Here is a 12,723-nt window from a genome sequence, read left to right on the forward strand (position 1 = left end):
TACTAAGGTAAATAAGCTTGATTCCTACAGAGAAACAACTCACAGTCCAATAACATAGATAAGACTCATATACCGGTATATAAGTAACTATAAAATATGGTAAAATGTATAAGTACTCTTCAAGTCCATTATCCATGGGACCCAGTAATTTTTTCCTGTACTTCCAATGGTAGTCTTAATACTGGGTGGGGTGAAAATAGATGTGGCAGAAAGTACAGAGAAGAGAACAGCAGTCATGGCAGCTTGTTATATCTTAATTAATAGCTATTGAAATGTGGAAATTAGAGTGGATGCTGACATCAGGAATCATAAGAAAAAGCTAATAATCACTCTGATATCACAAATGCATGCTTTACTTACCTTCCAGTTTTCACTATCAATGTTTCGGTATTTTAATTCATATTCTACAGTGCATTCCTTGAAATTTTCCAGAGACAATGAAGGTTGCCATTGCAAATAGAGATAGCCTAAATATCCAGGATCCACTATCTCAAAATCCTGAGGAGGATTAACTGGAATAAAATCAAAATATTTTTACTTTTTTCCTGTATTTTATGACAAAGATTGCTAAATCCAGATTACTACCATATGTTCATCAACTGATGAATGGATGGATAAAGTCTAATATTTCCATACAATGGAATATTATTCAGCCATAAGAAAGAATTAAGTACTGATACATGCTACAACATGAAGAACCTTGAAAACACTAATCTAGGTGAAAGAAACCAGTCACAAAGGACCACATATTGCATGATTCCATTTATATGAGATGTCCAGAATAGGCAAATCCTTTGAGACAGAAAGTAAATTAGTAATTGCCAGGGGCTGGAGGAAGGGGAGAATGACACATGACTGCTGAATGGATATGGGTTTTTTTGGGGGGGTTGATGTAAATATTCCGGAATTTTCGATAGTCGTTGCTGTTATACAACTTTGTGAATATACTAAAAAATCACTGAACAGTGTACTTTAAAAGGGTGAGTTTTATATTGTATAAATTGTATCCAATAAAGCCATTTAAAAAGATGGATTACTACTGTATAGTTATCCCCTCTTTAAGAAATCACATATGCAAAATGTGATTTTGCCTAGCTAGGTACTAAGTTTTCACAGAAACAAGAAATTCAACATGGAGTTATCTCTGTGGTCCTATAGACCATAATTTGGTTTAGGATGGGAACATTTTATTACACAAATCTCTCTAAAAGCAAGAGCTAAACAGTTATTAATTCAGTGTTTACTATATTCATATACCATCATGGCACACACACACAAAGGGATAGAAAATGTAAAATATAACTACTATGGATAAGTGCCTTAAGAATTAGGGGAACAAGCAGATCTTGTTGGTCTATTCTGGTTAATTAAGTCCTCTTGTAAACTCAAGTTCAGAGCTATCCCTAGAGTATGGCAAACCAGGGCCATTCTTTGGAATGATTCAAGAAGTGGCAGGCAACTGAGTAGAGTGACATCAGGATAAAGCCCCTCTTATTTTGGAGTTGGAGGCAGTGAGAGGCAATGGCTTCTCCATCTGGTAACTTAAAAAGCAACAAAAACCAACAAAGAAACAATTCTATAAACTTTCCTACAAGCAAATCTAGTAGTACTATGCTATTACCCTCATGTTGCCATTCTGCTAATAATTTCCTCTCATTTTTGCCCTGTTGTTCATTTTACTACTTTATAACACTTACTGAGGTGAGGAAAAGAATCCACAGGAATAAATTGTGGCACAAATTATAATTTGATGTGAGACCTCCATGTACCAATAGAGAAGGTCTCCACTGAGGAAGAAATAACAATTCTGTTGTTTCAAATTTTATGGTTATAAATATTTTTCAAATGCATTACTCTGATTGCCTGTGGTAATAATAATAGCTCATTAGACATGATTTAATGATTCTGTAATTATTTTTTTATTTTAAGTTTTACTTTAAACCTTTGTTTATTTTTCCTTATTTATCTAATTGTCTTAAAAGTTAAGGATAGCAATTATGGAAATATATAGTTAGTTAGATTTCAGGCAGTGAGGTTTCAGATAATTAACCTATTCTTAGATAAGACTATACAAAACATGGAAAGTGTCTTTTAGTTTGACTTTTATCCCACAAAATGTTTATTATCATCAGTTATATTATACATGAAGCTGACTAAGAATGTATCTTTTGTGCATGGACTTCCTGAATTACTTCCAATAACAATGCATCTACTTGTCATTTTCTTACGGTAGGTTGAAAGGACAGTAAATATCCATAATTTGAAAACTACCCCATCGTTGGTTTACCTTTTATTTCAGCGTTTGAAGACAAAGTAGAGCCAAATGCTGTGCAAATAAGAATGGCATATAAGCATCTGATATCCAAATGAATGAAAGCCATTTCTTTAAGATTTAGTACTTTGAAATTTCCACTCTAAGAAAAAAAACACACAACATTTTAACTTTATCTTACTTCAAATAACCAAATGACTAAATGTGATTGAAAATACATTGGGGAATTATCTGCATGCTTTTACCAAGAATTGGGAAAAACGTGCCCCTCTGAACCATGGACACAGAAAAAAATCAAGTTTGGAACTGATATAATTGGAAAGGGAGGATTCTAGTCTCATCCTTCTTACAAAAGTAAGAATAAAGCGAAACAAACAAAAACCTGTATTGCTTCACCCACCCCCCCATCCTCCCACTTTCACACTTTTCTATACATCACACTCTGTGGTCAGGATGGGATGACTTCAAATAGCCTTCAGCCTGAACACTGAGCCAGACCCACCAGAATGTTCTTATTGGGTCTGGCAACAAAGAAATCACACTGATATATACTCTATTCTGAAATAAAAGTATTTGAAATTTATCTGACTACTGAGAATGCTCAGAACCTACACCAAAGCCTTGATCTCTCAGAACTTTGCTCCATTTCCTCATAAATACCAAATCATCATCTCCTGCTTTCATATCTGTTCCACTCCTCCCTGTTTCCTTTATCAGTAAATGGCATCATCTTCCCAGTTGCTCAAACCAGAGACGGGGAAGTCTTCAACTTCTTCTGTCATCCAATCTTTCACTTACCACTATAGCAAGGATCATGTTCCTAAATGGCAAATCTGAACTAATTTATTAACCCTTTCTTAAAACAGCACTTCACCACCACAGAATACAATTTAATCATCTTTTTATCCTTGAAAAATATTGGTTTTATGATCAAAACTTAAAGGATTCATATCTCTACACACCTACTCAGTCAAAAAACACTCTCCCATCAAAGAAAAATCACTACTCCGAGTTCTACACTTCTGAGTCTATATCCCTGGAATCAACAATTTCACAGGAAGTTAAGGATTAAAGGTCACTTATCACAACATTCAGGGGCAACCATTTTTTCTCCTACATAAATTAATTAAGCAGGGATAGACCCTCTTTCCCTGTCCACCCCCTTCATCCTACCTGGTCCATCTGTAATGTTCTAATGTTGGTAGGCTTCAACTATTACATAATAGAATTTTGGGATCAAACTGTTGGAGCCAGTAGGTATATTGGAGACAATGCTAGTCAAATCCTCCTTTATATATTGGAAAACAAAACTCAAACTTGCCCAAAGTTGCACAGTAAGTTAGTAATAGAACTGGGAATAGAAGATATATATATATATATATATATATATATATATATATATATATATATATATATATATATATATATGAAATTCCCAGTCCAGTATATTTCCATCCTACTATGCTGGATCCCACGCATTTGACTCAGGATTACGAAAGCTTTTCCTCTGGGACTCCACTATTTAAATTTTCCTTCAATTAGCTATCCAGACTGAATCAACACTATGCTATTATTTTTCTGTCTCATAAAATTGTAAGAGGATGCCATTTCTCTTACTGAGGTCCAATAAATCTCTCCTCAATTCCTCCCTCCTCATTTGCCAGCCCATTGCTGCCCTCTAAAGCATCTGTAAGTAGTGGGTAGGTTTGGTCAACAGAAAGCCACAGATATTTCACAGAGCTGCTATCATAGATTGAGATGAACACACCGATTACGTTTGGATCCAAAGCAATAGATTTGACAAAGAGGAATCCTTCTATATTACTTGTCAAGACAATGGCAATTAGGCTTCCCTTCTAATGCTCTCAGAGAGACCTTAAAGTTCTCTTTCGCCTATCAATCTGTCCTCAAATATTTCATAGCCCTGTTTCATGTATAGCATGAATGCTAAGTAAAGAGTTAAAGATCACTTGCTTCTGTTCTGTTTATTGGCTACTGAAATTTGACTCAGGCTATCAAACAGCATTTCCTGTATCAGCCCAATACATTTAAGCAAAGGTAGGAAAATGGATAGCTGGCTTCCTGACTCACTTATCTATAAACCCATGAAAGGAGCTCCTGAATTACACCTAGGGTCCCCCCTAGACTTTCTTACCCAAAGGAACACAAAGGCAATTATTTCCATGGTTTCTGGGTTACAGAATGATCATTAGTGCAATGAGGTGCTTTATATATTAGTTGGTTACCAGGAAGGACAGAGGTTTCACAAGGAGGTAGATAGAGGACCTGAAGACAAAGGGAAGATGGGGGATGGAAATGCAGACATACAAGATTTAAAACAGTTTCTGATACACTCCCCACCCCAACCCACAGTTAAAAACCACTTGTCTGATCTTAACTCCTTATTTTTAAAAATGAAATACCCAGAGAGGAAGGTGAGTTGTCCAAGCTCACATAACTTATTGGTGGCAGAGATAGAACTGAGAAACACTCTCCTGAGCCCTTTCTACTGACTAGCAAATAAATTTTCTCATTATAAGGAGTCTGTCCTGCACATATTTTATCAGAAGCCTCACCTCAAACCTTCCTCAACCTACTGTCACCACCCAAACCATCAAGCCCACCAGTTTTATCATCATGACATTTTTGGAAGAGTAATAATTCAATAAACCTTCATTGAGCACCTATTTTTTGCCAGATACTATTCCAGATAAATCTAGTCTAATATGCAAGGTGCAAGTGACAACAGTCATAATGTCTGTAATAATAATAATAATATGTCCTACTATTTACTCACCATTCACAGTATCCCAGGCACTGCCCTGCGCTAAGCACTTTATATACATTATCTCATGTAATACTCACAGTCAACTTTGGATGTATGTACTATTTTAATTCCCATGTTAAAGACCAGAAGCTGAGACATAGAGAGATTAAACTACTTCTGCCAGTCACACAGACCATACATGGTGAAACTTAGAATTGAATCTAGTCTCATACCAGAGCCCTTGACGATAACCACTACACTTAGGCATTTTCCATACCTAAGATCAATGTGGAAGGCAATTTCCTGTTTCTACACACTCAGTTTCATACAACACTATTGCTTAGACAGTTTCCCACTGAGAATCTCCTTGGGAATGGCAAGCCTAAAGCTATTTCCTGTTTTCAGCTTCACTTCCCCACCTCTTCAAAGCCATGCTAAATAATCCTCTAGTTCTAAGAGTTGGCTGGGATAATCCTTGCATTATTGGAGAAACTCCAGGTACTTACCAGTAATATGGTTTCTCAAGAAATAAAATATCATAGGCAATTATCACAAGCCCTCTTTTTTTCTCCTTTCCACTTTAGAAATATTAATTAGAATCTCTAACATTTCCCTTCCTGTCTGATAATCAAGCACACTGAAAAAAATTATACAGGTGTTCCTGAAACAGCGGGTAGCCAGGATACAGCTTCCACAAGTCACAGGATAGGGGAGGTTATAGGTGAGGCTAAAAGCCATCTACAGCAAATTTAGAATCACAGCAAGGTGGTGTAAAAGCTGACAAGGCTAATTAATCTTTGGATAAACTAATAGATATAACTGAGGAGCTTGTTATAATAAAAGGCACAAAGGTATATACAGACCTGGATTTCAGCCCTGTCTCAACCATTAATGTGCTTAGAGGCAAACTGTCATTCAATTTCCATCTATAAAATGGAGGTAATGACGCCAGCTTGGAAGATTTGTGTTGAAGATTAAATGAGATAATGCATGTGAAAGTGCTATGAGAATAGTAAATTGCTTTATATACTTGAGAGGGATTTGCTTCTGAGCACCTTGCCACTAAACCAAAACCTCAAAATAACTTTCTCCAACCTACACATTTGCCCCTACTAATTCAGCAAATCTGATCTGACAGTTGATAACTAGGCACTTAATATTAAACTCCAACTTCTAATACCCTTGTTGATCCATTATCTGCCTTTACTGATCTTTGTCTTAATAATAATAATTTCTTACATTTGTCTAGATTTTATAGTTTACAAAAATTTATTGAATTATTTTAACAGATCTTCAGGTGTATAACATTGGTATTGCATATTTACAATCAGTAAAACTGGGGCTGAGAGGAGTGATGTGATTTGTACAAGATTCCCACAGCTAGTATAATCCATACTAAAAGTTAAAAGATGAAAGGGACAGAAAAATGTTGCAAGGTGAATAATCCAGTCACCAACATAATATGGTTTTGTAGTAAACTTCCTCCTCTGTCTTGACAAAGGGAAAAAAAAAATTCTTCCCAAGTACCTGAAATGACCACAAGTTCTTGTTTCATTTATAAAAGCAGTGACCAAGTTGCAAAGACAGATCATTATGTATTAGAAAATGAGAAATGGGTTTTTTCAATGTCACTAAAGTGTCTACTGCAACAACTACCTAAAAGTATGGGCATGTTATTTCTGTTGCCATTGTGTTAGAAAAAAATCAGTGTTATAAAGTTTGATACTTTTCATTCACATTACTAAAAATATCACCCAAAGCGATTAGAATAGGGCTTAGAGATAATGAAAAAATGGGAAAATAAAGAAGTAGAGCTTGAGGAGAGAAAAATGAAGTAGCGTGATTAAAGGCTTAAATGTCATCTATGAGAGAAATGATAAATTTATACGGCCTTACATGAGAAAGCATTGACTAGGAGGTCTGGGCTCTAGCACCAACTTTGTCAGGCATTTATATAATAATAATAATAATAACAATAATAATGACTATAGTTTGTTAAGCTTTTACCGGGTGTCAAGCTCTGTGCCAGATGCTTGATATTCATTAGCTCATTTAAGTCTCACCAACATTGATAGTTACTATTAAGATTTATCCCAATATTACAAATGAGTGGTTTGAGGTTCAAAAAGTTTAAGTAAATTACTCAAGCTCATAAAACTTAAGCAAGAAAAGATGTGTATACCTGATTGTAAAGAGTGTGCTCATTTTAACATATAATACTATCTTTCAACGAATTTCACTTTAGTGAAGTTCAATTTCCTCTCATATAATTGTCCCTGGGATATCATTTTGTTTCATCAGTTAATCTGCTGTGTATCTATCCACAGTTTCAGGATGTGACTCAAAAGCACTGGCTTCCTAAATAACTAATCTTGTTTCAAGGAGACCAACCAACATGTACAAATGTCTATGCAGTTTCTGTAGTATGACCATGACTCAGCATCATAATCAGCACCTCTGGAACCTGCCAGACCTTAAGACCTGGCGACATGTTGAGATCAATACATGGCTCAGTAACATTACAATCAGCTTATGACCTGGTGGTGAGTCAATCTATTTTAGATAATAACTAGCAAATATTACGTCCTGCAGTAGAGCAGTTTGGAAAAAAATATGAAGATGACTTTGTGTACTTTCAAACACAAAAAGGACTTAGAATCAGACAGATGCATCACGCTCACCACTAGTCAAGTGGTATAAGTCATTTCCCACAAAAATACACAAAGTTAAGCCATAATGAATGACGAAAATCACTGTAGACAAGTGAAATACAGGTAGGATCTCTTTTTAACAAATATCACTGTAACCTCCAGTTATGTATAACACGATTATGTTTGTGTCCCTGCCAACATTACATACTATTGTTTATTGATATTTATAAAATATGTTCAATACATCTTGTAAAACATAGTCATCTTATTCCTTAATTCTTTTTTAGATGATTGCCTGTATGACGTCCTGAGTTCATCCAGCTAATGAATTTCCTAAAGCACGGTCAAAGCTAGAGAATTCCGTTTTGAGCCACTATAGCAACTGCCAGATTAACAGTGTTAATTCATGAAGCAGTTTACACATCTCAGAATCTGACCGTAATCTGAGCAGATCGGAGCTTTATTTTTAATAATCCCATCCAACATACCACCAACAGGCTTTTACAGCCCATTAAAAAAAATCTCCCTAGGTCATCAATTTCTTAACACAGGTCAAATTATGATTAAATATGCCTTATGTTCTATTCAAATACAGTCACAGATTAAGAGCAATGCAGTATCTTGAAAGACTCCACTACTCTGGAACTAACAAAACAATCTTTTTTGTTCAACACCCTTCTCCCCACTCCCAGATGCTCTTAAATACTTTTTAGCAAGCAAACACTGTGTACCCAAAACATTCACTTCGCATAACAACTTCATAAGTAAATAATAGAGTGCCCCACCCCCTCCATACTAAGAACAGAATACAAAATATACAGCAGAACGTTTTACATTACTTTAGGATTATACTACCAACATGCTCTTTCATGACCATATTGTATAGATTGGAAATACATGAAAATATGGTATTATATCACATATAGTACCATCAGTTGTGGAAAAGAATGCTAACAAAAACATATTAATATTTCTATCATGTATTCATTATTCAACTTTTTTTTTTTTTGGAAGCCCGGCACTGAAGATACATCAGTGAACAAGACAAAGAACTTACCCTCTTGAAATTAACTTTCTGGTGTGGGAGACAGACAATAACCATATCAGATAATTATAAGTTCTAAAGAAAAATAAAGCAGAATAATATGAAAGAAACTAATGGGGGTTCATTTTAGATTGGGTAGTCAGTGAATGCCTCTCCAAGAAAGTGACATTCAGGGCCTCAATGAAGTGAGGGAATAAGCCAGGTGATGATAGAGGAAGAATTTTCCATACAGAAGGAATAGCACATTCAAAAGCCCTGAGGTGGGAATCAGCTTAGTAGTTCTAGAAATAGCAAGATCAATACAATAGGAAATAGAAAAGGTTATATGATCTCACAGATAAGCACAGGGTAGAGCATGTGCCTATTTATTTTACTATTTATTTTTAGTAAAAAACAAGCAGTTGGAAATTTGTAAGCTTAGTGACATGATGTAACTTCCATTTTAAAAGGCTACTCTGTATGGAAAGGGTAGAGGCAATAATCCAGGCTAGAGGTGACGGTGACTTGGACCAAGCTGATAGCAGTGGAAATGCTGATAGGATTTACTGAGTGTGGAGTATCAGAGGATGATGCCTCTATTTTTCTCATGAGCAACCGTGTAATTGTGTAAGGTGCCTGAGGACGAGGGAAAAGAGTTCAGTTTTGGATGGTTCAGTTTGAGCTTACAGACTAAACATCCAAGGGTAGAAAATGAGTTGGCAGTTGCCTATTTGATCCTGGAGATTAGAGGCAAGACCAGACCTATAAGATATGTATTTGAGAGTTATCAGCATATACATAGTATTTAAAGCCATGGGATCCATTGAATTCACCTAGAGTATAATGGAGATGATATTTAAAAAGAAAAAAGGGACCAAGGACTGAGATCTGGGAGCTTCCAATATATAGCAGAGGTCAAAGAGATGAGGAGGTAACAACAAAGGAGACTAAGGAGAGGCTAGGAAGGTAAGAGGAAAACCCAGAGTCTGCGGTGTCCCAGAAACCAAGTGGACAAAATGTTTCAAGGACAAACTGATAATGTCAAAAGCTGTTGATAGGCCCAGTAAAATGAGGTCTGGTGGAAACGCGGCCTGCAAAAGCAGCTGCAGAGAGGAAGGGGATCCCAGGACGGAACAGAGAACCAGGAGCTGGGCTCTTTCCCTGCGTCCCACAGCTTATCTCTCCCACCAAGAGGGCAGCATATCCAGCATTTGAGGCAATCACCTCAGCTGAGACCTTAAGCTAGGCCCTAGATCAGACAAAGGACACAAACTCCATAACTGGGCCCCTCCCCCCACTATTTCAATCCTATCCCCGCCCTTCCAGAGACTTAATCTGGCCCCTGAACTGAGGAGTAGTGTCAGATTACAGAGGAGCCTTAGAGCTCAGGCTCTGGGAAGACCAGCATGCAGCTCTGATCCAGGGAAGAGGCTGGGAAGAGTGTGATTTTTGCTGGGCTAGGAGAAAAGAGAATCCTCCACCCCCAGCCACCACTTTTTCTGGCCTGCAGGAAGAGTGTGACACTGCTGGGCTGGAAGAGAGAAGACCCTTCCATCCCCAGCCCCCACCCTTTCTGGCCTGCCTAGGGCAGGGCAATTACAACTGTGGAGGCACTCCCAGGGATCAGCAGTAGGCGGCAGACAGAGCTATGGGCTTTCAGCAGCTCAGAAATCTCCCGCCACACACACACACACACACACAACACACACACACACACACGGAAGAAGTGCCCTAAGACTCAGGAGAACTGGACACAGGGCTGGTGGTGCTACTCTCAGTGCGCATAGGTGCAGGCAAGGGCAGATACTGAACTGACTTTGTAGAAACAACCATCCATACCCCTCAGCCCCATGCATCTAAATCTGCAGTCCCAATGTCACTCTGGGCACCAGGTGACCGGCTCTGCCTGCGCAATACACAGAGGACTCTTTGGTACAGCAGAGGACAACCTGGAGATTACTTGGTGGGCTTAAGCCAAGACTGGTGCTGCTTGTTTTGTTTTGTTTTGTCTTTATATCTTTGATATCTTTGCCTGTGTTGAGTGTGGGTTGTCGGTTGTTTTTACATGTGAATGTATTTTTTTTCTTTGTTGTTGTTGTTGTTGTGCTTGGTGATTTGCTTTGTTCTGAAATTGCCCTACCAGGGCCCAGCTTAAGAGGCACAAGATTCAAAACACCCAGAGGCCAACTCAGAACCAAACCAGAGTTCTACCAGGTTTGACCCACAAGTGACACACCCAGAGGGAATTCTTTTCAGGCACAAGAGCCCACAGAGGCCAAACCATATTTAACTGGTCAACCCTCACGCAGCAGAACACCCTGTGGTGGGCAGAGCCAAGTCTCACAACTAGTCAGTCTACAAGTTAATCCCACCTATTCACAAGCAAAAAGTGTTTAAAGATCTTCTTTAACAGGACAATATACACAACACAAGAATCACCTTTGGAGCACATGCAGAGGAGAAGAAGGAAGTAGTACAAATCAAATATAAAGGACATATACTGCATGAGATAACCCAGCAAGAACTAAGAACTCTAGGAGATCTACCTAATACATCAAAGCAAACACAGAGAGTTAGTCAGAATGGGGAAACAAAGAAACATGTCCCAAATCAAAGAACAGAACAAACCTCCAGAAATGGACCAAATGAAACAGAGGTAACCAACCTATCAGAGACAGAGTTCAGAACACTGATGATAAGAATGTTTAAGGAGCTTAGAGATGAACTAAAGAAGGACATAAAAATCATAATGAATAACCAGTTAGAACTAAAGAACACAACTACTGAAATAAAAAACTCACTTGAAGGAATTAACAGCAGGTTAGATGAAGCAGAGGATCGAATCAGCGACTTAGAAGACAAGTTAGCAGAGATCACCCAAACAGAACAACAGAAAGAAAAAAGAATAAAAAACAATGAAGATGGTTTAAGAGACCTCTGGGATAACATCAAGCACAACAACATGAGCATCATAGGAATACCAGAAGGTGAAGAGAGGGAGCAAGGGATTGAGAACATATTTGAAGTAATAATGTCCGAAAACTTCCCTAACCTGATGAAGGAAACCAACATACAAGCCCAGGAAGTGCAGAGAGTTCCAACCAGGATAAACCCAAACAGGTCCACATCAAGACACATTATAGTTAAAATGGCAACAGTTAAAGACAAAGAGAGAATCCTAAAAGCAGCAAGAGAAAGACAGAGGGTTACATACAAGGGAATCCCATAAGACTATCAAATGACTTTTCTACAGAAACATTGAAGGCCAGGAGGGAGTGGCAGGAGATACTCAAAGTGATGGAAAACAAAGGCCTACAACCTAGATTGCTTTATCCAGCAAGGCTATCATTTAAAGTTGACGGAGAGATAAAGAGCTTCCCAGAAAAGAACAAGCTAAAGGAATTTATTACCACCAAGCCAGCATTGCAAGAAATACTAAAAGGACTTCTGTAAATAGAAGAAAGATGAAAACAATCTAACTACAAATTTAAAAATGGAAATAACTATGTACCTATCAATAATCACTTTAAATGTAAACGGATTAAATGCTCCAATCAAGAGACATAGGGTGGCTGAGTGGATAAGAAAGCAAGACCCTTGTATATGCTGTATACAAGAGACTCACCTGAGATCAAAAGACACACACAGGCTGAAAGTGAAAGGTTGGAGTAAGATATTTCATGCAAAAGGAAATGAGAAAAAAGCTGGAGTTGCAATACTTATCTCTGACAAAATAGACTTTAAAATGAAGAACATATTAAAAGACAAAGATGGGCACTATGTAATAATAAAGGTATCGATCCGACAAGAAGACATAACCCTAGTAAACATCTATGCACCCAACATAGGAGCACCTAAATATATAAAACAGATATTGACTGACATAAAGACAGAGATCAACAGTAACACTATCATAGTAGGGGACTTCAACATACCTCTGACAACAAGGGACAGGTCTTCCAGACAGAAAATCAATACAGAAACAACAGCCTTAAATGACACATTGGAC

The 12,723-nt window shown here is 37.5% G+C and overlaps 1 protein-coding gene across 1 annotated transcript in view; it reads right to left on the reverse strand.

The window, feature by feature from the left end:
* The window catches only part of IL13RA2 (interleukin 13 receptor subunit alpha 2), a 69,178-nt gene that overhangs the window by 14,065 nt on the left and 42,390 nt on the right, over positions 1-12,723 (reverse strand). Inside the window, exons 2-3 of the mRNA XM_019718095.2 lie at positions 2,288-2,414; positions 361-512 (exon numbers count right to left, since the gene is read on the reverse strand). Of these exons, the coding sequence (XP_019573654.1) occupies positions 361-512; positions 2,288-2,381 (246 nt within the window). The 5' untranslated portion in view covers positions 2,382-2,414. The remainder of the gene's footprint in view (positions 1-360; positions 513-2,287; positions 2,415-12,723) is intronic.

Source organism: Rhinolophus sinicus, chromosome X (genome assembly GCF_036562045.2).
Source record: "Rhinolophus sinicus isolate RSC01 chromosome X, ASM3656204v1, whole genome shotgun sequence".
Taxonomy (NCBI): domain Eukaryota; kingdom Metazoa; phylum Chordata; class Mammalia; order Chiroptera; family Rhinolophidae; genus Rhinolophus; species Rhinolophus sinicus.